The sequence below is a fragment of the Heteronotia binoei genome, chromosome 1 (genome assembly GCF_032191835.1).
Source record: "Heteronotia binoei isolate CCM8104 ecotype False Entrance Well chromosome 1, APGP_CSIRO_Hbin_v1, whole genome shotgun sequence".
In the NCBI taxonomy this organism is placed as follows: domain Eukaryota; kingdom Metazoa; phylum Chordata; class Lepidosauria; order Squamata; family Gekkonidae; genus Heteronotia; species Heteronotia binoei.
The window spans coordinates 220,528,136-220,554,757 of record NC_083223.1 but is presented as its reverse complement, the minus strand read 5'-3'; the positions used below and the strand labels follow the sequence as shown (position 1 = coordinate 220,554,757).

Genomic DNA, 26,622 nt, shown 5'->3' with positions numbered 1-26,622 from the left:
ATGTCTTTTCTAATTTCTTTTTTAGAAGCAGTTATCATGTCTCTCACCCCTTTCATCATCCTGGCTTCCATTGCTTCTAATTGCTGTTGCATTTTCTCCATTGAGGCAGTCCTTGCACGGGTTAACATGCTCTGACATTTAAAAAAACACCGAAAATTTTGATCTCTCCAAAATAGAGTAAGGCTTGCCCTTTTCAATAAGCCTAATTTCGCCATCCTCAGAGCCTCCTGGGCTCAGATATTAATTTTTAAAGTTTTTATTTCTTCCAAAATGGCGGTCGCGACTTTCTGCTTCCCTTTAAAAAATATTTCCCTTCAAAAGGCTTCTAAAATATTTATCAGCGATAATGTCCAATAGTATTTACCTTATAATTGTCACCTCTGTCAGCTTCACCAATTTTTAATGTCCCGAACACTTTAAAAACTTTGTTTAAATTTTGACCTCCTAGCAATGGCCGCCGATGTTTTTCTATGATATTATAGTCCTAGAGTAGGCTAGTTGCTTCAATGATTTCCCTTTTCCATCCAACACTTCCTGCTTTTCTTGCCACCAAATCCCGTTTTCACTGGTAAAAAGATCTCGCGATGTTTGACGTATTTCCTGTGTTGACTGTGAGAGCTGCAAATCTGTGACGATGGGGCTTTTTCACCAAAACAGCAAGTAGACAAAACAATAAATTCCTTTCCACTTTTTAGCATTGCCCTTTAAATTTACAAAGTTCAAATTTCGCCCCTTCTCCCCTTCTTCTTCCAAGCTTTCTGAATCTCTATTTCCCACCTTCTGATTTTATTTTGTTTAACTTTAAATAGTCCCAGAATGAAGATAGTCATCAGTACCTTTTTCTACAGTTATCCAGATCCAACACCGGTCTTGTATAGCTTTAGATGTTTAGCAGTCTCAAAGAAAGTTAGGATCCTGTTGAGCTTAAGTCAAATAAATGACTCTGGAAACTTCTGCATATGATGAATATGCAACTCGTCTCCGGAGACCCCTTAAAGCCTCAAAGGAGCCCACCCCCAGGACTCCCTTTTAGCCAAGGTAAATCTCCTCAGAGTTTCCTGTGCATATCTTGGACTGATCTCTGACTGAGAAAAGTAGGCAGCAGGCATTAAATTGCCCTCCACTACCCCAAACAGAAGCCCCAGCCTGCTCCCCTTCTGAGAAGCAATTCAGCTCGGCATTTTTCAACCCCGGAAGACAACCCAAAATGGAAAGGACTTTATGTGGCGCTGTTAAGTTCGCCCACAGCTGTTAAGGCTTCTGAAATTGCCACTTGGATCCACTGGTCTCACCTAAAACCAGCTGCTGAATCCTGGGCAGTACAGCCAGTCCCTGGGGAGCATCTGCAGCTCCGGTTCCAGAAAACAACCCCTGGTCCCAGCCCACCAAAGGTGGCTGGAGGTCACTGACAGCGTGCGACCCCGGTCCCCAGCCCACCGGAAGCGGCTGAGGATCATGGACAACAGCTGCGATCCTGACTGCAGTCCTTTGCTCCTGTTACACCAGAAGCTAACAGGTCTACGCACATGACGAAGATGAACTGGAACCAGCTGATGCCATTTATTATATTAGTAGCCATTACGGTGTGTGGGGGGGAGACACCAGCCCCATGTGAACATTGTTTAACTACCACCCTAAGCAGTGGAATGGTAACCCAAACTCTGGTTTACCACTCAACATATCAGTGTAGTGGTACACGAGCAGCCCCATGTGTCTACCATAACACAACTTACCAAGTGTGTAATTCACAGGGGAAGGTCACTGGCTATGAACCCCAGGCAGTCTCCATACAGTCTATGATGTCATCTATGCATATTCAAAGGGACGATGGCGAGACACTAACCCACTGGTTGAGGACTCCCTCTTGCTAGCCACCAATACTTCCACTGGGTCAAACGGGACGGTTCGAGTATGTTTTGATGTCTGTAAGGCCATCAGTTGGAGTAAAGGAAACTGCAGAATATGCGTGGTTGGCTGGGAAAGAGACTATAGGGTGGAGCAAAAATATCGATACCAAGTGATCAGGGGAACATATCCCTATTGGTACATGTGTCTCCTATGGGCCCTAGATGCCACCTGAGTGACAGGGCAGAAGATTAATATAGCAGCCCTGTTTCTAACCCCCCCCCCGGAACTCTAGCTGCAAAACACATGATTGTAACCCCTTGTGTCTAACATGGAGCAGAGGGATTGAAGAAGGAAAAGCAGCCACAATGGTGGGAATTGGGGTGGATGGAGCAGGCCTGGACCATTATGCGGAAGTAGTGGCTGTCACCCAGGGACATAGGCCCCCTTCTCAGAAGGAATACCGGGTTCACATGACCTTCTTTAAGGAAATGAGCACTGTTATTGAGATACCTGCGGTTACCAAAAACCTATTCATGGCTGAAAGAATAGTGACCGAACTAGGGGTGAAAAACTGCTATGTATGTGGAAATACCAATATGGGAGAGTAGTGGCCCTGGTCATCTTGAGAGTACAACCTTACCAACATTAGCTCAAATCCAAACATTACATGGTCCCACAAAGAACGGCCCAACAGAGGGGTTCTCCGAAACTCCGAACCTTTGCTTTATCTGGTTGCCATCCAGGCCACTTGAGGTCCCAGTAAGAGATCTAGCCTGAGAGACTGGCTGAGTTTACAATGGTACCAAGAACAGAAGATTCCGAGACTTTAGAAATTCCACAGCCTCGGAGCCTGCCATCCCCTTTAATAAAATCACTCAGAGCCACCTGTCCCAGCTATGGGAAGATCCCTGCAATGCTGCCATAGCATGGCATGCCCCAGATGCTCTATATTGGGTATGTGGTAGCACAGCCTACAGTCAGTTACCTCTTAATTGGACTGGGACATGTGTTTTGGCATCTATAAAGCCCAGCTTCTTCCTATTACCAATCAGGATGGGAGAAAGGCTGGGGGTGCCAGTGTATGAAGAAGCCGGCCAGGTCAAGAGGGATGCGGGGTCGACCATAGAAACAGGGACCTGGAAGGATAACGAGTGGCCTCCAGAACGGATTATACAGGTATATGACCCAGCCACGTGGGTAGCAGATGGATCCTGAGGCTATAGAACTCCCATATATATGTTGAACCGCCTTATTAGATTGCAAGCTGTTATGGAGATTATAACCAATGAAACGTCATTAGCTTTGAACCTATTAGCAAAGACCAATACCCAGCTTCGAACTGCAGTGTATCAGAACCACTTAGCCTTAGAATACTTGCTAGCAGCTGAAGAAGGAGTGTGTGGAAAATTTAATCTCAGTAATTGTCTTCAGATAGATGATAGGGGAAAAGCCACTGAAGAAATCACTGACCGAATGCGGAAGCTGGCACATGTCCCTGTTCAGACTTGGTCAGGCATCATGGATGAAGGTGGATGATTAGGAGATTTGCTTGGAAATTGGAAAAGCATTTTGTTAATGATTGGTTTGGGATTCGGAGGCCTATTGGGTCTGCTCTGCCTACTACCTCTCATAAAGAGTATGATCACTGATGTTGTAAAAGAACTTCAGCCTGTCCTAAAAGCAGTGCCAGTCATGCTCATGAGAGAACTAGAGAGTGTATATGTGAATGCACTGAATGCTGAATATCTGGTTCCCCTCAGAAATGAGAAGCCATATGATGTACCCAGGAGCCCATAAGGCAAGATAGCCAGATTTCTCTCTCTCTCTTTTGATCCAGTTAGAATTCTGGAAGGGGGGGATAAGGCAGAAATGAAAAAGAAAATATGTCCTTTGTTACTAATTTGCACCCATGCAGGAAGACAGATTATGGGTAGAGGGCAGCTGAACCTCCATGACGTATTAGATGTATGTTAACAGGAAATATATGCTGAAACCGCAAGAAGTTGAGAATAACAGAAAACATGTAAGGTGCAAAAGGTGTTAACCACCCCCGCTGGAAATTGTAGAGTGAGACAAAAATATGTATCATGCCACCCATGCATTCAAAAGGTATTTAACCTCTCTGCAGCTTTTAGAAGGTCGCTTAGCTCCTTTTGAGTTACTAGACTCAGCTACATGTTTTGGCACCTTTAATAAAGAACTGTTTGCTTCACCTAACCTGCATGGTGCTGCTTTGTGGTGAATTTCCTGCAACAGTTCCACATCAGGATATAAACTCCCCATTTGAATGCCTCTGATCAATGCAAAGATACATAATGCTAATCCAAATTGGAAGCCAATCATTATTCTCCATTTTGGATTCCAGCATCTGCCATTCAGCCATCACATCAGATTCACACTCCTGCTTCTTGCTTGCTATAAAGACTTGTATTCCATATGAAACAAAAATAATGCCTCTTAGAAGGTGAAAGGGCATGGCTGTTAGCAACTATATCCTGAGAGTCAGATCAAAACAATATATTGTTTACTTTATAACTAGATGGATAACCACAATTGACAGTTCCATGTTTTAGTCTGTTCCAACCCTATGGGGCAAATAGTAGCTCCCTGGGGCCATTCTAGATAGGGAAAATAGCATGGGGGATGAGAAGGTTTAAACCCCTTTTTCACATGTGTAAGTAAGTAAAGTAAAGTAAATTTATTTCTCTATCCCGCCCTCCCCCGCCAAAGGCGGGCTCAGGGCGGCTCACAGACATGGAATACCATGATTTGGATAAAATACAATGTAAACAGGAGTTTTAAAAATACAATTCAACTACATAAGTTAATTAAAATGGATAAAACAGGTACTATAGATCACAATCATGCATAAGATGACTAAATGGTTACAGGTTGGTTTAGCCAGGTTCTAACTTAAAAGCAAGCTGAAAGAGAAAGGTTTTGCAAGCCCTGCGGAATTGATTCAGGTCCCGCAGGGCTCGCACCATCTCTGGAAGTTGGTTCCACCATCGAGGGGCCATTGCTGAAAAGGCTTGCTCCCTGGTTGTCTTCAGTCTAGCCTCTCTTGGCCCAGGGATTTTAAAAAGATTTTGAGAGCTAGATCTCAGTGCTCTCTGGGGAACATATGGGGATGCTGCAGTTGGGGATGCAGTTGGGAACATATGGGGATGCTGCAGAACATATGTGCTGCAGTTATGATCTGAATCAAGCCCCTGCCTGCCTGGGAATTCAGTTCCAAGCACAGAACTTGCAAGGCACATCTGACTGTAAGTCCTTATGCCGGACCAAGGAGGATGATATAATACATAATTAGGCCTCAAGTTATCCTAAATGTCAAGGTTTAATGTTGATATAATATTTCCACCCATTATACATATGTTAGGGGGAATTTCCCCTGAATTTCCCCCTCTGAAATGCTAAATTAGGAAGAGGGGAATTTCTTAAATGGATGAACCCTAAAATATTATCATGCAGTAGACTCAAAAAATCTCCCAGCCAGTAAGAACTACATTATTCACTTAGATGGAATTACCAGTTCTGTGTGAAACAGGAATGTGTGTGTATGTATGTATGTATGAACTGGCCTACCACTGGAATGTGTGAGGAGGCAGCACATGAAGAACTCTGCTTGTACATCAGAACACACATCAGGCTATAAACTATGACTGAGGCACCAATCCACGGTTGGCTGAACATTATAACTGATATGATCCACTGTTCCATATTTGCACATAGTTTTTGTCTGGAAATAAAGCAATCCACAGCCTATATTCACTTGCTCGTGAGATTTATTCACACATTCCCTTTTTCCAGTCAGTGATAACCCACACCGAGACTTTTTCCTTTCCCAATGGCCCCTCTCTCCAGCACATTATTTCTTCTTAAACCTCACAACTGGAGGGGATGTTTCCTTAAAGGGTTGTCATCCCTTTCCGTCTCCTCAGTTTTGAGCAGCAGATCTTCCTATCTGTACTGTCCCTGATTTCAAATTCACTGTTGCATTGCTCCACATTTTCTTAATGAGTTGAATGCTTCAAAGAAGCACCTTCTTGTAGAACCAGTTTCCTCATACAGAAGACTGAAAATTTACAGTATTTTTATGATATCAGCTTATTTAGAAATGTATACACCCAGATGGAGATTCACAGGAGGATAAATAATTGGATAATCTCCCTCAGACTCAAATCAACCCCCTCAATAACACTGAAAGTTCTTAGGTGCTTCAGCTGCAAAATTTTCCCTCCCACCTCAGTTTTGTGTGTGTAACTAACACTCAGTTTGCCCTTCTTTAATTTGCAGGCTTATTTTGTAACATAGGGAAGTGCCCTGTGCCTTGTGAGTGGTCCTGTTTTGCTGCCCTGCCAAAATTAGTGATGCATATTGGAGCAGGCAAGGATGACAGACAGAGCTAGACTTTGAAGTATAAGATCCTCTGCAAACAAACCCTTGAAAGCTCACTACTTCAGAACACAGATTTTTGTGTCCTTTGTTGGCTACCTTCCAAACTCAAAGTAAGTACATATTCATTTAAATTCAGGGACATTGATATCCATTGTCTATTCCAGTTCTGAATTTGGGGCCTCTCAGTTTGGGGCACTTCTGCTGATATATAATTGTCCCTGTACCTGGCTAATAGAAGTTGCCATGGGCATGGGAGAAGCTGCTGTCGGTCTGTTTTATCCTCATCATTAAAATAATTGTCTGAAATGACAGGTATTATAGAATCTAACATAAAACTGTATTTAGAATGATAGTCCAGTTGTTTGAGCCACTGGCTGTTATCCAAGTACAGCTTTAGTCATTTTACTATGATTCTGCTGAATTTTGAGGAATATCTGGAAATTTCCATGAGCTGCCCTGTCTTCAAGGCCTACATTTTTCTGTATCTCACCCCCCCCCTTGCTGCTTTCCAGCCAAAGAAATCAAACAACTGAATGTCCTCTAGATGGCTGACCTTTGAAACCAAATCTTGAACCGCGGGATGTACAATGTTTTAACTTCCTTTCCCTGTTTATGCTATTTAAGGAGTCATCTAAGGCCCTTGCATCTCCCAAGGCTCCTGACTGCAATGAAAAGACGAATGTGCTCTTTTTTTAAGTATGTTACTTAGCAACCAGGCTAAGCTTTTGCAAGGAGAGCAATAGAAGAAGCATCCCAAATCAAATCCACTTCTTGCTGCCATGGAACTGCACATCAGATATATTGAAATAGTGTTCCCCATAACTTTCTGGAAGGATTTGTACCACTCTATGCAAGCAGAAAAATTGCCAGGTTAAAAATTAAGTTTGCTACAACAATCACTATACTGTGTTTTTCTGTTGTTGTTGCATGGCTGTTGCCTTTTAAAATCTAAATACTGAGCATTTGTGATTATGGATATCTTCCTTCTTAGTTCATTGCATTTGCATTCTCCCCTTTCTCCAAACAGCTCAGAGCATGATCCCACCCCCCACCCCCCAATCGCTCCTTCTTCTATCCTGGTAACAGACATAACAGGCTTGGCTGAGATACAGTAACTGTCTAAAGGCTGAGGAGGGAGACATGAACCCAGCTTTCCCTAGGCCAGGACTACCATTCTAGCCCTTACACTACACATTTTGTTTATACTGCATTGGGTAGGAAGCAGCTTACAATTTAAACCACTCTCTCACACACTAACAACAACCTAGTTACAAACTCTGAATGCCAAGGCACATGTCACATGCCTTATTAAATTGTCCTGGAGCTCCCCGTCTCTGTGCAACACTGACTTTTAAAGGCAAGAAGCTGAAAGGGAAATAAAACAGCGGCAACGGTTTGCAAAGGAGCCTTGCTGTACATTCTCTGCCTGATGCCCTGCCAGAATTGCAGCGGAACAGCAAACATCAGCTGGGAGCCATTTGATTCTCTCGCCCACACAGAGTAACCAAGGTGTCCCTGAGAGTAGAGCAGCTATTTGCAAAGCCCCACCCCCCACCCCTTGCTCCCTTGTGCTACCTAGAAAAAATACTTCAAGAGTCAGTCAGGGAGATTAAAGTGCTACCTGCATTTGTACACCAATCAAAAGCGTTTTACACACACCCCATCACATTCCTGTCTTATTGCTGTGTGTGTTAATCAACCCAAGATAACTACCATGCATTCAACATTCACAAATGCTAATATAGATTGCACTGAGACCCAATTCATTTGTTACAAGGGCACCATGAATCACAGATGGCTGACCATTCAACAGGGGAATTATTAGGGGCACAGTTTGGGAGAATTTCTTTGGGTGTTTACTTATGAATATAAACACATCCTTGTATGGAACTTGCTTTGCATTGCATAAACGTGCTGACCAGCAAGAAAAAACTGGTACAATTAAGTCTTTTCAGTGTCTCTGTATTAGGAGGGCAGAGCTTTTGTGAAATGGAAGTTAACCATAGCAGAGGGCAGTATCAAGAACAGGAGGCAGGATGGGATTAATGCTGGAGCAGGTCCTCTGGTTACATTTAAAATATATTATTATCAAAGATCTGAAGACTCTTGGGGCAACAGAAAGGCTTGTCAAACTATGTATCCATCATACCACACATTTTTGAGTCACATTATCAAGTACTACAGGTCTGAAACAAAAATCTCAGGATGTAGGATCTCATATCTTAGAAACAATGTCAGGAACTGGCTGTGACCAAGAGACAGGTGAAAAGTAATCTTTTGCCTAAAACTCCAAGTGCACCCAGTGGTCTAGAGAGACCATCCTGCTTCCTCACCATCTCTCCCTCATTACTGGTCCCAGTCCCATCTCACTGAGTTGCAGAGCATGATAAAAGTTGTAGGCTACATGTTCCCACCCCTTCCATTAATGAGATGAAGGAATGGCAGTGGATATGACATGAAAGATTTGGGAGTAGAAACAAAATACTGCATAAATAAGCAAGTAAAGGGAAAGGAAGTTTCTTATGCCCAAGGCTCAGGGTCTTTACACATCTGGCATCAATTTGCAAACCTCTAGCTACTTCCAGAAGATTTACGGTTATGGCATTCCAGCTCCCCCACCCCCAATTCTTTAAATACATGTGTGCATGTGAATTTGGATGTAATACACTTTATACAACTAAAAGAGCATGTCAAAGAATAAGCCACAGAGGAGGGAATTCACTACTATAAAAATTCACTACTATAAAAAAGTGATGACACCACCTCATGATGGGCTTAATGAAATCACCTTATGATGGGCGTAATGAAATCAGAGAGTTATACAACCTTGAATTCCAAGATCTATATACATTAGTAACTTCACAACAAAACTTAAGTGGCCAAGAAAAAAATAAGACAGGCAATAAGTGACCATGATTGACAGTGACATCCTAAGCAAAGTTATGCCCATCTAAATCCATTGTGGTAAAAAGGGGTGTAAGTGTTTTTAGGTTTGCACTGTGAATGTCCTATCATTTATTAATAGCTGCTGGAGGGAGGGCATGTATCAGAATGAAATTGCAATAGGAAGGGAGATCAGTTTCATCCTGTTCCCTCCCTGTCGCTTCCTTTTTTTTTCTTTTGGTATTTTTTGTAAAAAATTTTGTGTGTGTGCATGCACACGTGGAAGTAATGGCGACTTCTGGCAACTCCTACTGGGGCACGGTGGTCATTCAGAGAAGTGGCTTGATAAAGCCTTCCTCTGCACCGCAGCCCTGGTATTCCTTGGATATCTCCCTTCCAAGCACTTGCCAGGGTCAGCCCTGCTTAGCTTCTGGGATCTGACAAGATCAGGCTTGCCTGGGCTATCAGGCCAGGACTCCCTGCCACTTTCTTGATTGAAATTTATTTTTTTTTTAATTAAATAAACCACACAACAAATAGCCAAAGAATGTTAAAAACAATACATTAACAATAATATTAATTAATGAAAGGATGTATCTTTAGAACAAATTATGATTATATCAATTACAACATGGTTACAATACCGGTTTTTAATCCTGAGACTGCAGCTACTTGTTTCATATGCTCTCATAAGACTATTGCAGAAAAGCTTGTAGAGAATATAGACTTCAATTTATATATTTTCATCAGATTATTGCAGTAAAAACTGAAGGTGAGAAAGATCTCAAAATATCAAGATCTAGGAAGCACCTACATCTCCCTGAAAATCAAAAATGTCAAATATATATTTTTAGATTTACTTATGCAGGGAAGTAACTGGATCCAGCTACATACCAGTGGGGAAAAACCAAAGAAACATGTAGCAATTTTAAAAAAATTATTCATGTGAAAGTGATATGTACCAATTGTGCATGCCATATAAGTAATCCTAGCTTATGTTCATAAATAGATCCCAAGAAAAATATTATGCATAATGATGGATTGCCAGGTCCTCACTGACCACTGGTGGTGCGATGGATGGTAGGGTTGCCAGCTCCAGGTTGGGAAGCTTCTAGAGATTTGGGGATGGAGCCTGAGGAGGACAGGGACATCAGTGGGGTACAATGCCATAGAGTCCACCCTCCAAAGCAGTCATTTTCTACACAGGAACTTATTTATGTAGTCTGGAGATGAACTATAATTCCATGGGATTCCCCAGATCCCACCTGGAAGCTGGCATCCATATCTTACATCAATAAAGAATCTCTCAGTAACAAACAGTATTGAAGACTAATATTAAAACTGTCCTGACTTGGAAGGCCTAGGCTAAGAACATAAGAGAAGCCATGTTGGATAAGGCCAATGGCCCATCCAATCCAACACTCTGTGTCACACAATGGCCAATATTTTTATATATATATATACACACACACATACACACACACACTGTGGCTAATAGCCACAGATAAACCTCTGCTCCATATTTTTATCTAACCCCCTTTTGAAGCTGGCTATGCTTGTAGTCACCATCACCTCCTGTGGCAGTGAATTCCACATGCTAATCACCGTTTGGGTGAAGAAGTACCTCCTTTTATCCGTTTTAACCTAACCGCTCAGCAATCTCATTGAATGCCCACAAGATCTTGCATTGTGAGAAAGGGAAAAAAGTACTTCTTTCTCCACTTTCTCCATCCCACGCATTATCTTGTAAACCTCTATCATGTCACCCCGCAATCGACGTTTCTCCAAACTAAAGAGCCCCAAGCGTTTTAACCTTTCTTCATAAGGAAAGTGTTCCAAACCTTTAATCATTCTAGTTGCCCTTTTCTGCACTTTTTCCAGTGCTATAATATCCTTTTTGAGGTGCGGTGACCAGAATTGCACACAGTACTAACTGAGACCGCACCATCGATTTATACAGGGGCATTATGATACTGGCTGATTTGTTTTCAATTCCCTTCCTAATAATTCCCAGCATGGCGTTGGCCTTTTTTATTGCAATCGCACACTGTCTTGACATTTTCAGTAAGTTATCTACCACAATCCCAAGATCTCTCTCTTGGTCAGTCTCTGCCAGTTCACACCCCATCAACTTGTATTTGTAGCTGGGATTCTTGGCCCCAATGTGCATTACTTTGCACTTGGCCACAATGAACCTCATCTGCCACGTTGACACCCACTCACCCAGCCTCAACAGATCCCTTTGGAGTGCCTCACAATCCTCTCTGGTTCTCACCCTGAACAATTTTGTGTCATCTGCAAACTTGGCCACTTCACTTCTTACTCCCAACTCCAGATCATTAATGAAGAAGTTAAAGAGCATGGGACCCAGTACTGAGCCCTGCAGCACCCCACTGCTTACCGTTCTCCACTGCGAAGACTGCCCATTTATACTCACTCTCTGCTTCCTATTAATTAGCCAGTTTTTGATCCACAAGAGGACCTGTCCTTTTACTCCATGACTCTCGAGCTTACTAAGGAGCCTTTGATGAGGAACTTTAACAAAAGCTTTCTGGAAGTCAAGGTAAACAACATCTATCGGGTCTCCTTTGTCCACATGTTTGTTCACCCCCTCAAAGAAATGTAACAGGTTAGTGAGGCAAGATCTTCCCTTACAGAACCCATGCTGAGTCTTCCTCAATAACCCGTGTTCATCAATGTGCCTACTCATTCTGTCCTTGATAATGGTTTCTACCAATTTTCCCGGTATTGAAGTCAGACTGACTGGCCTGTAATTTCCCGGATCTCCTCTGGAACCCTTTTTAAAGATGGGGGTGACATTTGCTACCTTCCAATCCTCAGGAATGGAGGCAGATTTCAATGAAAGATTACATATTTTTGTCAGGAGATGCACAAGTTCAACTTTGAGTTCTTTCAGAACTCTTGGATGTATGCCATCCGGACCTGGTGACTTATTAGATTTTAATTCGTCTATCAGTTGTAGGACCGCCTCTCTTGTCACCTCAATCTGACTCAGGTCTTTCAACATCCCTTCCAAAATAAGTGGTTCTGGAGTGGGCGAACACTTCTCAACTTCCACAATGAAGATGGAGGCAAAAAAAGCATTCAGCTTCTCAGCCATTTCCCTATCCTCCTTCAACTAGCCCAATTCCATCAGATCTTGGAAGCCAAACAGGGTCAGACTTAATAAGTACTTGGATGGGAGACCACCAAGAAGGTCCAGGGTTGCTACACAAAGGAAGGCAGTGGTAAACAACCTGTTAGTCTCTTAACATAAAAACCTTATGGGGGTCACCATAAGTTGGCTGTGAGTTGACAGCATTTTCCATCACCAACATTAAAATTACTTATAGATATACAATAGGCTGATGAAGGGGCATGAAACAAGTATCTACCTTGGTTCTCATGATTTACAACTGATATCATAACCATGTTGCAATTGATGGTAATGATAACTGTACTTGTTTCGTAAGATATCGTCTCTGTATTATTAATGAGCACTACTGTTAATAATAATAATTTTTTATTTATACCCCGCCCTTCCCGCCAAGGCAGGCTCAGGGCGGCTTACAAAGCATGATATAATATCATGGTATAACAATAAACAGGTAATAAAATCAGTAAACAACGACATAAATACAATAACACACTATTTTGGTTGTTTAGTTAACTTTGGGTGGTTGAATGTTCCTAAAAATTATTTCATTTAAATCCCCTCCCTTCTACCAAGTGCTCAGGGCATCTTACAATATTAATAACACTGAAATACAAATAGCAAACTGAAAAAAAGCAATAAACAGCAATCATCATATAAGATTCCCAGCTATTATTCCGATACCATCTCTCACTCCCCATGGTAGATTCTAAATTGAAAACCCTTGAGATCCAGTCATAGATCTTCCTCCATTATCTCGAGTTTGGTCCCAAATCTTAATAAGAAGCTAATGAATTAATGTCTGCATGTATTTACACATAATGGTTTCTACCAACTTTCCCGGTATTGAAGTCAGACATTTACACAATGCAAAAAAAGCATTCAGCTTCTCAGCCATTTCCCTATCCTCCTTCAACTAGCCCAATTCCATCAGATCTTGGAAGCCAAACAGGGTCAGAAAAAATAGCTTTTTTTCAAAAATAGCTTTTTTTGCATGTATTTACACATAGCCGCCCTGAGCCTGCCTCGGCAGGGAGGGCGGGATATAAATAAAAAGAATTCTTATTATTATTATTATTAAACACACACACAAACTCACACTATTTCAAGTCCATCTAATATATCTTAAAAACTAAAAGAAAGACTATTAAATTCACACTTCCCTAGGCTTTAAATATAGCAACAAAAGAAAATTCCTTAACAATTTTAAATTCCAGATGGTGCAGAACTGTTTTCTATGGCCCCAGAAGATCAGACAAGAACCAATGGGTTAAAATTAAATCAGAAGAGTTTTTGACTAAATATTAGGAAGAACTTCCTGGCAGAGCAGTTCCTCAGTGGAACAGGCTTCCTTGGGAGGTGGTGGGCTCTCCTTCTTTGGAGGTTTTTAAACAGAGGTTAGATGGCCATCTGACAGTAATACTGATTTCTGTGAACTCAGGCAGAACTTAGGGGTGAGGTATGAACTTAGGAGGGAAGTATTTGTGCATGCATTGTGCAGGGAATTGGGCTAGAAGACTCTGGAGGTTCCTTCCAACTCTACGATTCTATAATCAGTCTTACCACACTGTCTGGAAATGTCTTGGTATGGTGCTAGAGATATAATTGGACTAAGCAGATTTTAAGTAAGTTGTATGGCATTGTACAAAAATTTTAAAATATTGAATAAATATTATGTAATTGTGGGTTTTGTCATCACACTCATATCATTAACTGAGTTACTAGATTTATAACTGGCTGGTGATTTAGTGGCAACATCTAAAGCAGGGGTGTCAAACACCCGGCCTGCAGGCCAGATGCGGCCCACCCAAGGCTTTGATCAGGCCCGTAGGACTCTTTTCTCCCCCCTCCTCCCCTCCTGTCCTTACCCTTTGAAGCTCCCAGGCACTTACAGCTCCCAGGCTCTTTGAAACTTCCAGGCTGAGACTCTTTCGGTTTCAGCCTGGGAGCTTCAAAGGCTCTTTGAAGCACCCTTTGAAGCTTGCAGGCTGAGTCCCAGGTTCTTCCTGCCTTTCTTTGCTGGCTGCTGCAAGGAAAACGTGGGGTGAAGCAGCAGAAAACAAATCTTTGCTCTCTTTTAAATGGGTGTGAGAAGGCAGACCCTGAATAGTTTGCTGACAGCAAAAGGGACATCCCTTTATAAATCATAGTTGTTAGTAGCTTTCATTCACAGAAAAAAGTCAGGCTAGCTATCATAATTTGTAATATTAATTACATATAGCAATAACAATAGTTCAGATTACCCATTGCCTTTGTGTCTCAATAAGGGGAATCCTTCTTTGATTTGGGCCTTACCTTGCCACAAGCTGCCATGGAAAGTGCCAACTGATACCAGAGGTGAAATTCACCAAATGCAAGCTTCATTGCACGTTCTAAACACTAATAAGGAAAAACAGAAGAGAGGAATCATCAGATTTCTTTGGCTGATGTCCTGAGAACATGTGCCCGAGAGTGAGCTTCACTAAATAAAATAGAACTGAGTAAACAGTTACTTTCTTAAAACGTATAACATTTATATGCTGCTTTTCCACCCAAACAGGGTTCTCAAGGGGGCAAACATCGAGTCATTAAAACAGTGTTGTATAAATACATATATACGTATACACACATATATGTTTGTGTGTGTGTAGCTATGTCTATATCTATCTAGCTATCTGAACAAAGCTTGAGTCCAGTGGCGCCTTTAAGATCAACATGTGAAAGCTTTCACTGTGAATAAAACTTTATTGGTCTTAAAGGTGCCACTCGACTCAAACTTTGTTCTGCTGCTTCAGATCAACACAGCTACCCCACCTGTCTGTCTGTCTATTCATACAATAAAAACATACAGATGTACAAACATATACAACCAGGGATAAGAGCCAGTAAGAGTGCACTGGAGGTTCACCAGATGGGGAAAAAAGTCTTTCCCCACTGGAGGAAGACAATAGCAGTGGGAGACAGATGAATCTCCCTGGGGAGGGAGCTTCAAAGTTTCAGTGCCACCTACAACTGAGACAGCCCTTTTATGGGGTTACCACCAGCACATAGTCTAGCCTCAGATAGTGGGACATCAGAAGCAAGGCCTCTAAAGATGACCAGAATGGGTGGGTTGCTATAGTATTCCACTGTAATTTTTGTCAAATGGGTTACCAAAAGAGAATTCAGAATCCTCACCATTAGGTAATTTTTTAAAAAGCCTACAACAGAAATATCCACCTGGGGTGGTTCAGGTCAGAAGCGTGCAAGAAATATCCCATACAATCAGGGTGACTCAAGTGAAGTAGTCTGAATGCCTGCAGTTATATTTTCATGGTGTTTGGGGAAAAGAACTGTCTCATTATCTTAGTTCACTGTCATTTTCTGTAACTCAGAAACCTGAACATAGTCTGTACTATACTATAGTCTGTACTATACTATACTAGGTAGATAGGGAACTAGATCAGGTTTTTCATCGACATATTCAGAATGCTGGGTTATTTATCAAGCAATCCTAAGCAGGTCTACTTAGAAACCTATTATATTCAATGGGGTTTATTCCCAGGGAAGTTTTCTTAGGATTTCACTGTTTATCATGTTGGTAATATCTCCAGCCTAGTTCTTTTACACAGGAGAATAAGATGACAGAGATCTAGGGTGGTTTCGCACTTCAGAATGCAGTTAGTGGATTCCAGCTTTGAATGTTCCTTTGCACTCAAAATTCCATGTAAATAAAAAACTGGCCCAGCAAGTTATACTCCTTCTCATTGCTTGCTCTGCTGGTTTTTTTATTTGCAGAAAGTGATTTAAAAAACAAGCATAAGGGAGCATCCCAAAAGTTGATTCACTAGCTGCAGTTTGAAGTGGTGCAGTCCAGTTAGCCAGTGAAGCTCTGCCTCTCAAACCCCACTCTCTGTGCCTCTGCTTTCAGAGGAGAGATCAGAGGCTGGAAACTAGAGACAGGGAATTTTCGATGGTGGCACCATGCCTTTGGAATGCCCTCCCTTTTGATGCATTTTACTCTCTTTTAGGTGCAAAATTAAAACACATATATTTACTCAGGCTTTTTCATTAGGAGTTTCTCTTTATCAGCAGTTTAATGATCTGCTCTGTTTGATGTGTAGTTTTTATGTTGCTTGTGCATGTGCTTTTAATGGCCTGTGTTTTCTCAATGGCTTGTGTTTTATACTGCAGATTTTAATCATAAGCTGCCCTAAGCAGAACTGTGAAGAGGCAACATTGGAATATTCTAAATAAATTACACCATCTATTCTGCCATCATGTAGCTCTGCTGCTGCATTCCCTTGACTTTGTGAACCAAGCCTGAACATCCTTTCTTTTATCATGCTGAGTGAGAAGGGGATATTTTCCTTAGGGAGACAATGCTGCGGTGGGAAGATGATGTAGCTTGGGCTCTCCCTTGTGGCCCTGGGCTTCTCATGTTAGTAGCAAAACAGTAAGCCATCTGCAGCAATTTCCACACTGTTGGTGGGATGTAAGAAAACGGTCCTAGAATTCTAATTCAAATGGAGTCACAGATATTGCTCATGCCCCAAGGCTGAATGTGTACTCCTATAAATGTTTCAGTGGAACATATTGCCATTTGGACACACTTCAACAAATATTATAAGCACAGTGGCTTCTGTTGAAAGAATTATGAGTGCTGTCTCTGTTAAAAAAGAAAATGTTGGGTTAGTTACCTCAGAAAGCATGACATACTGCCCTCTTCTGCCCAGTGTGATACTGAGGAGATCATAAACTGCTGACGCATCCTGCAGACTGGCAGCTCGATCATCTTTCTGGTCTGGGGCCCGGCTAATTACTGCTTCCTGGTTTGCCTGACAATGAATTGAAAATGAAGAGATTAGACTGAGCAGTAACGAAGAGAGTGAGCCAAGTCCACCGTAGAAGGGTCTCCAGCCAGGCACTTTATGTCAAAGTGAGGCATTGCACCAGCCTACACATTCATCTGCAGGAATCTAATTCAAGAAGCCAGAACATATTTACAGGAAGGCTGGAAGACAATTCTTAAGGATTCTCTCTCAGAAGCTGTAGAATAGGAGATGACAAAGGCCTAGAGGGTCGGAGTTTTCAAAAGCCTGAGGCCACACTTAAATTGTGTGCTGAGTTACTTCAGCTGCCTGCAACTTTACTATGGCAACTGCATGCCCTTTAAAAATGCTATTCCAGGTTTCCTGCGGTTTGAAAATGTGGCTTACAATAAGAATCACAATGTTCCCTTTGCAATTTTATACTACTCTCTTAACTGCCTCTCACAAATCGTCTTCTGAAGATCAGCTGTACTATTCGTGATTGCAACTCCACAACACCATTTTGACATTTTGCAACATTTAATAGCACAAAACAGTCCATATTAGGGCAGTGGTACAATGCAACATGGCTACAGGAGGCCCTCCCTATGAACTTCCTCAGATTCATGATTGTCTCTCATTTTTATAGGAAAATGTAGCTGTCTTCCTAGTTATCTGCAAGTTCAGCAAATTACACAGCTCCAAAAAATGGCAGCCACAGTTTCAGGAGCTACTTAAAGAGGTAGCATGAAGCCAGTGTGAAGTAAAGTTTAGGATGCTGAAGTCTGAAGTAGAGATGCCAGCCTTCAGGTGGGACATGGGGATCCCCCAAATTTACAGCTCATTTCCAGACTACATTAATAAGTTCCCGTGTAGAAAATGGATGCTTTGGAGGGTGGACTCTATGGCATTGCACCCCACTGAGGTCTCTGTCTTCCCTAAAATCTCCAGGAATTTCCCACCTTGGAGCTGGCAACCCAACCTCCCCATCCCCCACTGGTGGCCAGGAGGAACCTGGCAACTCTACTGGGGAGACCTGGATTAAATCCCACTCAGTCACGTTATCTTTGAATCAGTCACTCTTTTAGTTCAGCAAGTAGCATTGACCCAGTCACTCTCTTTTAGCCTAATGTACTTCACAGGGATGTTGCAGATAAATTATCCCCTGAGACAATTTAGTTAGACTATAAAACTAGGGCTGGAGTGGTCAGGATTCAAATCCTTCCTCTTAGTCTTAGTCTGGGTTGTGAGAATAAAATGAAAGGAGACTCATGTATATCAGTTCGAGCTCTGAACATAAGAGAAGCCATGTTGGATCAGGTCAACGGCCCATCCAGTCCAACACTCTGTGTCACACAGTGGCCAAAAAAACCAAGTGAGGGGAAAGGGAAGCATAATTAATCATCATCATAATATAGTGCTCTATATTATTACCTTGACAGAACAGTAGGGTAAAAGTGGGATTAAACAAATATTAGTGGGGGACCTTCAAGGACTTGCAAGGGAAACTTATTCTCCCCACACGATATCCTCTTTCTTTTCCTTGAAAACCCCTGTATAGGGTTTCCTGGCTATAGCTGGTAATACCCATGATGAGATAGAGTGTTGTGTGGTGCTTCAGCATCATGCCAGAGCACTTACATCACTTCTAGTAAAAACTGGAAGTGACATGATGCATGTTCTAGCATTTTGCAAAACCTCTATGGCAAACTCCATAGCAAAATGCTAGTGGAGAGCCAGTTTGGTGTTGGAGAGCCAGTTTGGTGTAGTGGTTAAGTGTACGGACTCTTATCTGGGAGAACCGGGTTTGATTCCCCACTCCTCCACTTGCACCTGCTGGAATGGCCTTGGGTCAGCCATAGCTCTGGCAGAAGTTGTCCTTGAAAGGGCAGCTGCTGGGAGAGCCCTCTCCAGCCCCACCCACCTCACAGGGTGTTTGTTGTGGGGGAGGAAGGTAAAGGAGATTGTGAGCCGCTCTGAGACTCTTCGGAGTGGAGGGCGGGATATAAATCCAATATCTTCTTCTATCTTCTTCTGTATCCCATATATCAGTTTCTATTTTTACCAGAAGTGATGTAACTGCTCTGGGTACATTATTTCACCATGGACCACTCCCCAGTGCATGTTCCTTCCCTGTTTCCTCCTGCTGGTGCCCAAGCTGCTAGCAGGCAACAAGATGAGATATCCCTAACCGCATATCATTCTACTTTTCCTGCTTTCTTCTCCACCAGCTAACCTATCTTTATCCTTCCCCCCCCCCCCTCTTCAGTTTTTCCTCCGTTTTCCTCCCCTGGCAGCCCCCTCTCTTGGAAATTTCTGGAAGAGTTGCCCAGTGCTAGTCACTAGGTGCGCTGGGCTCAGCTGCATGGAGGATAACCTGCAAGGACTTAGTGGGGGCACCTCACTTTTCCAACTCCCTCCCTACGCTATTGCCTCATTCCTTCTTCCTGGCAGTTTCCATATCCTCAATTTTCCCTACTTCCTTCTGTCCCACCTATCAATCAAACCTTTTTTCTGCCGCCCTTCAGCTTTATTTAGCATTTATTTTCTTTATTTATGTCCCACCTTTTTCCACAATGGAAAGCAAAAGGAGCTCACATCATTTCCCTTGATTTTATTCTAACAATAACCCTGTGAGGTAGATTAGGCTGAACACATAACTGACCCAAGGTTATGTAGCGGGCTTCTAAGGCAGAGTGGTAATTCAAACCTTCATATCCCAAATCCTAGTCTGACACTCTAACCACTACATCACACTAGCTTTCATGGGGTGGTTGCTGTGGAACAGTAGGAAGCAGCCAGATCTGGGTGAGTCATGCTAGTTGAGTGGTATCAACCAAGTGTTTTTAATAGAAAAAGCCCAGCAGGAACTCATTTGCATATTAGGCCACACCTCCTGACATCACCATTGTTTCACACAGGACTTTTCTGTAGAAAAAGCTCAGCAGAAACTTATTTCCATATTAGGCCACACTCTCTGATGCCAAGTCAGGTGGAACTGTGTTTCTGTGCATTCCTGCTAAAAAAAAAAAGTTCTGGATCGACTCACCCGGTAGTTGCTGCCAGGCCCCAATAAGTTCACTGTCAAAAGGTCAAAACAGTCCTGGAAGGGCCCCAACCCTTCCTGTTTTTTACTGACACAAGCCATTGCTTGAAGGCTGGTGATACTGCTGTGTTTGAGTAGCAGCCTCCACAACAGCCACTGAGAAGGCATTTGAATTTCACTGCTACAGGCACTACTATTATTTTGGGGGTTAGCCCCCCCCCCCAATTATTTCTTTATTAGATTTCAGTTCTTTCTGCAAACTTTGAGCTTTTTCAGGTTTCTAGAAAGATCTGGCATGTCTGTTTCTGATATTCAGACTCAAGTATCCACAGATTTGCTTATGTTCAGAGTAAAGAAAATGGATGCTTTGGAGGATGGAGTGTATGGCTTTGTACCCCACAGAGGTCCCTGTCCTACCCAGGCTCTACCCCCAAATCTCCTGAAGTTTCCCACCCTGGATTTGGTAATCCTATTCCCCCCATCTCCTGCCAAGGACGGATTTGGCAACGCTAGATCACTAAGCAGGACCAAATAATCTTAAAATCTTTTTACTGTGAGGTGAATAAATAATGCAAAGAAGAAAGTTCATCAGATTGTTTAAAACTAGTGGTAAAACTGGAGTAGCTGAAGACCAAACTAAATGTGACATGACCATCACTGATGTTTCTTTCCCACACAACTATAAAATGGCGGCATAGGGAATAGGCTTCCCAACCCCCCCCCCCCCCGCCCTGGCGGGGGACCCCCGAAATTGCATCCTCCTCCCCCGCTCTCAAAAAATCTGGGGGCGGGGGGGGGGGGGGAGAGAACATACCTTTAGGCATGTTGTAGAGCTTCTGATCCGTTTTAAAATGTGTCCCTTTAAGGCTGCACAGGAAACAGGAAGGGCTTCATGGGAAAGTAACAGTTTCCATGGAGAACGGCCCCTCCCTTTCTTTTCCTGTGGAGCCTTGCTTTCGTTTTCCCAGCAAGCACATTCTGCTGGAAGAAGACCAAGTACGGTAAGTGTTCGTGTATGTGTGAGAGAGGGAGGGGGCAGGGAGGGGGGATTCTCTGGTATGGAGGCCCTCCCCCCTTTAGAAAGCATCAGGGGGGGAGGGAAATGTCTACTGGGCACTCTATTATTCCCTATGGAGAACGATTCCCATAGGGAATAATAGGGAATTGATCCGTGGGTATTAGGGGCTCTGTGGGGGGCTATTTTTTGAGGTAGAGGCACCAGATTTTTAGTATAGCATCTAGTGCCTCTCCCCAAAATACCCCCCAATTTTCAAAACGATTGGACCAGAGGGTCCAATTCTATGAGCCCCAAAAGATGGTGCCCCTATCCTTAATTATTTCCTATGGAAGAAAGGTATTTAAAAAGGCATGCTGTCCCTTTATATGTGATGGCCAGAACTCCCTTGGAGTTCAATTATGCTTGTCACATCCTTGTTCCTGGCTCCACCCCCAATGTCTCCTGGCTCCACCCCCAAAGTCTCCTGGCTCCGCCCCCAAAGTCCCCAGATTTTTCTTTAATTGGACTTGGCAACCCTAATAGGGAATGCTGAATTTTCCTGTTACTCAGCTGCCCACAAGCTGTTCTTCTGGGTACTTTTCTAATTTCCACCCAGGAGGGATAAAGGCCCAGGAGGAGGGTTCTATATCCCTCCCCTGCATGCTCCTATTGTCAGAGTAATGTCTCCAGGCCTTGGTTTATGTGTCAATGAAGCAGAGATCTGAAAAGAAAGATGTACCTGCCTGCCACCCCTGCATCTAGGTTAGCCCCTAGTCCTGCTTTAATTCAGACTACCATTCACATTGTGCTGAGGGGAAAACTGTCTGGGGGGGAAATATAGGACCAGCTATTTGCAACCAGCATCCTGATCCGTGAGAGAGTTATAAACTCAGAAACTTACATACAAGCTTAGGCTACTTCAGATGTTCTAAAAATGTGTTGTCAGAGGAAGCATGAATGACTCATGCTTCCCATCTCTCATTATTTCTTGATCCTGTGTGTGTGTGTTTCTGTGGATTGGGAGAATGCATGTTCTATCCCTGCATCAAGAATATACACTTCTTGTGGGATGGGGTGGGACGGGGCCTGGGAGGAAGGGTAAGTTACCCTTTTTTGGCCAGTGCTTTCTTAGAATGTCAAAAACTGAAACAGCAGCAGCACAAGGAGAAGCTGCATAGAGGAGAACCTGCAAAGATGATTAATTAGTGTTATCTTGTGTTCAGCAGCAACCATTTTGTGTATGCATTTTCCAAAAGCCACTTGCTTTCAGCAATTGACTTGAGGCAGATAGAGAAAACAAAATTGATTCAAAAACCAATTATGGCCTATGCTCCTAATCTGGTTCTCAGAGGTGTAGCTAATTTATTTTTTTAAAATTCCCCTAACTTAAAAAAAAAACCCACCAGAACCTATATAGAAAAAAAATAGAGTTTACACATGTTCAGTAATCAATGGCACTTCTTTGTCATGGTGTGGTCCTTTAAGAGGATGATTAAAAGTGCAATGAGAAGGCATAATGCATATAACAATCCTTATTGCCAATTAAATCTTTCCACGTTGCAAACCACACCATTAAAAAGTTTCTGCACCAGTAAGTCTGCTGCGACATTTATTTGTGGAAAAGAGCTGCACTGAACAAGCCCCCACATATGCTGAAAGCTGGTAATCAGCATCACATCAGAGTCAGCTATTTTGAGCATTTGTCAGTGGGCCAAATGAGGAATTTTAAAGTGATGCCTTAGCACAGATAGACTCTTCACTTAAGCTTTTGCTCGCTGTACAGAGACTTTTTGCACTGGAATAAAAAGGGAACTGTGGCTTATTTGCTCCAGATGTTTAGCAATCATATCAGCAGTTTTCAGCAAAATTATATCCAGTTTCAAATTCAAGGAATTTTTAAAATTCCAGGTCCTCAGAAAGGCAAGTATATTCAGTGCACATAGGGATCATTAGGTGGCTTGTATTCATTTTTTGAAAGGAATTCTCTAACTGCTGCAGATACATAAGAGGGTATGTGCAGGCAGTATTTATTTATTTATTTTATATCCCCATCCCCACCCCAGTGGGCTCGGGGCGGGTCTCAACATATCAATTAGCACAAAAAAGAATTACATATTAAAACAATAATTTAAGCAAGTTAGAATAGTGACATATAAAAACAGAGTTACAACCAAATCAAAAAAAGTTGGTAAGTATTCAGACAATACTTAGCACCTCCTGGAAGATGTTGATAGAAGGAGGAGAAGGAGGTGATTGGGTTTATACTCTGCCCTTCATTGGGAGTCTCAGGTGGATTACGATCTCATAGAATCATAGAGTTGGAAGGCACCTCCAGGGTCTAGTCCAACCTCCTGCACAATGCAGGAAACTCACAAATACCCCCCCCCCAAAAAAAAAAATTCACAGGATCTGCATTGCTGACAGATGGCCATTTAGCCTCTGTTTAAAAACCTCCAAAGGAGAGCCCACCACCTCCTGAGGAAGCCTGTTCCACTGAGGAACCACTCTAACTGTCAGGAAGTTCTTCCTAGTGTTGAGCCGGAAACTCTTTTGATTTAATATCAACCCGTTGGCTCTAGTCCTACCTTCTGGGGCCACAGAAAACAATTCTGCACCATCTTCTATATGACAGCCCTTCAAGTACTTGAAAATGGTGATCATATCCTCTCCTCCTCTCCAGGCTAAACATGCCCAACTCCTTCAACCTTTCCTCATAAGATTTGGTCTCCAGACCCCTCACCATCTTTGTTGCCCTCCTCTGGACCTGTTCCAGCTTGTCTATATCCTTCTTAAAATGTGGTGCCCAAAACTGAACACAATACTCCAGGTGAGGTCTTACCAGAGCAGAGTAAAGTGATCTGGACACTATACTTCTGTTAATACAGCCCAGTATTGCATTTGCCTTTTTAGCCACCACATCACACTGTTGACTCATGTTTAGTGTATGGTCCACTAAGACCCCTAGATACTTTTCACACATACTACTGCCCAGACAAGTCTCCCCCATCCTATAAGCATGCATGGGATTTTTCTTACCTAAATGCAGAACTTTACATTTATCTCTGTTAAAATTCATTTTATTAGTTTCAGCCCAGTTTTCCAGCCTGCAAAGATCATCCTGGATCCTGTTTCTGTCTTCTACTGTATTTACAACCCCTGCCAATTTAGTATCATCTGCAAATTTAATAAGCATTCCCTCTATTTCTTCATGCAAATCGATTATAAAGATGTTGAACAAAACAGGCCCCAAGACAAATCCTTGAGGCACTCTGCTTGTCACTCTTCTCCAAGTGGATGAGGACCCATTCACAAACACTCTTTGGGTGCAATCTGTCAGCCAGTTACTGATCCACCTAACGGTAACAGGATCCAAACCACATTTTACCAACTTGTCAACAAGGATAGTATGTGGAACCTTAACAAAAACCTTACTGAAATCAAGATAAACTATGTCTACAGCATTCCCCTGATCCAGCAGGGTAGTCACTTTCTCAAAAAAAGAGATCAGGTTAGTCTGACATGACTTGTCCTTCCACCTCTCCCCACAATGGACACCCTGTGAGGTAGGTGGGGCAGAGAGCTCTTTGAGAACTGCTCTTGAGAGAACAGCTCTGTGAGAACTCAAGGTCACACAGCAGCTGCATGGGGAGGAATGAGAAATCAAACTCAGTTCTCCCAGATCAGAGTACCGCAGTTAACTACTACACCAAACTGGCTCTCTACAATGATAATGCTCTGTTGAGCACTTTGAACATTTTGTAAAAAGCAAGCCCCCTCCTGTCCTCCAGCATTCTTGTCAATGGATGAGTATTACACTGATGATAGACATTAAAGTGTAGCACTAGTATCCTGATTTATATTTATGGTTTGCACACACTGAGCAATGAAGAAGGCATACGGACGATATGTATTTCCCTTATTAACTAAAGCATTTTTTTTATTCTTGGCTAAACTCTTCATTCTGTGGCCCCTTCACCATTCCCGGAAACTTAATATGCACCTTGTCTAATGAATATGGTCTGGGCTCAGGCTTTCTCAGTGATTGTCCCTTATGTGTGAGCACAGGACAGAGGGACTTCTGCTCTTCTGGGTTTTTGTGAGGCTACTAAACAGCTATTTCAGAGAGCTCTGGGGACGAAGAGTGAATATCTTGCCAGTGTTTTACACTGGTTTTTAATGAGATTTTAATGCATTTTATATTGTTGTCTAAAATATTATTCCTTTATTCCATTGTTTTTACAATATTGTTCACCTTGGATCCTGAGATGTTTGGGGAAAAGGTAAGTATATCAATATTTTAAATAAATAAATAATTTTCACCATGGATTTTAGTTTGTCAGTTACTCATTATAAAAGTTTCAAAGAATAGCTGTGTTGGTTTGCAGTAGAATAGCTAGATTTGAGTCCAGTAGCACCTTAGAGAGTAGCAGCCAACAAGATTTTGTGGGTAGAAGTTTTCGAGAGTCAAAGCTCCCTATGGCTAAGGTACTGCTGGATTCAAATCCAGCTATTCATTATAAATGATTTTATAACTTCCTCTCCTGTTCAATGAGAGACAGGGTGCTGAATTTACAAGGTACTATACCATGGGAGAAACACAATACTGAACTGGGGAGGCCTTTGGCCTGATCCAGCAGAGCTTTTCTTACAGTGGCATCCTAAGTAGAGTTGACTTGAATGGAAAATAAGCAGACACCACTGCCAATTAATTACTTTTATAGTACAGTACCTCATAAATAGCAAAGCTTAAAACAATTAAATCAGTTAAATGAGTAAGACAAAATTTATGCCAGTTTAGCTGTTTTAAACTTTGCTGTTATTTGCTTTCAGGTGGGAAAAATCATCAACACAATAAATAAAAATCCCCTCACATATTCTCTTTTTTGTGACAGAACAAATTCTCCACAGCTAGCCTGGGTTAAATGAACCACAAAAGCCAGAAAATGCTCCCTGTTTTGATTTCCAGCATCTCCTGTCCTCTTTTTCCCCTCAGCCTTTTCAAGGTCAAATCTCATCTCCTCTTTTGACTCAATAAAAAGGCTGTAATGAATTATTTCTAGTCTCTGTTACACTGGGCACGGTGTTTATTAATCTTGGCTGCAGGCATCCTAGTTTCCAGTTCAGCACAGAAAAGCTAGCCAAACCCATCCAGATTCCTGAATCACTTGTTGATTCACAACCTGCCAACAAGATGCCGTTTTCTTGCCATTTTTTTTTTTAAAAAAGGCAGACATAGGACTTGATTTATGGCATTTGCAATGTACTTTGAGCTACCAAAACTAAGAGAGGACTAGATTTCCAAAATGTAAATAAGGGCATTTCAAAATAAACATAGGGGGGAAATGTTCCATTCCTAGGTCTGAGAAAGCTCTCAGTAAAATTAGGAACGGCAGAATCAAGACGCCTCGAGGGAAAGGTTATTAAAACTGACCCAGAAATGGGCACCCTTCCTGTCTAAGTGCTTTCTGAATCCATAATAAGCATTGAAGTCTGGTAGTGATTGATCATTATACAGATTATTATT

The 26,622-nt window shown here is 42.3% G+C and overlaps 1 protein-coding gene across 1 annotated transcript in view; it reads right to left on the bottom strand.

The window, feature by feature from the left end:
* The window catches only part of TTC7A (tetratricopeptide repeat domain 7A), a 276,147-nt gene that overhangs the window by 192,295 nt on the left and 57,230 nt on the right, over positions 1–26,622 (bottom strand). The window contains exons 9-10 of the mRNA XM_060247872.1: positions 16,945–17,082; positions 14,582–14,665 (exon numbers count right to left, since the gene is read on the bottom strand). Coding sequence (XP_060103855.1) covers positions 14,582–14,665; positions 16,945–17,082 — 222 coding nt within the window. The remainder of the gene's footprint in view (positions 1–14,581; positions 14,666–16,944; positions 17,083–26,622) is intronic.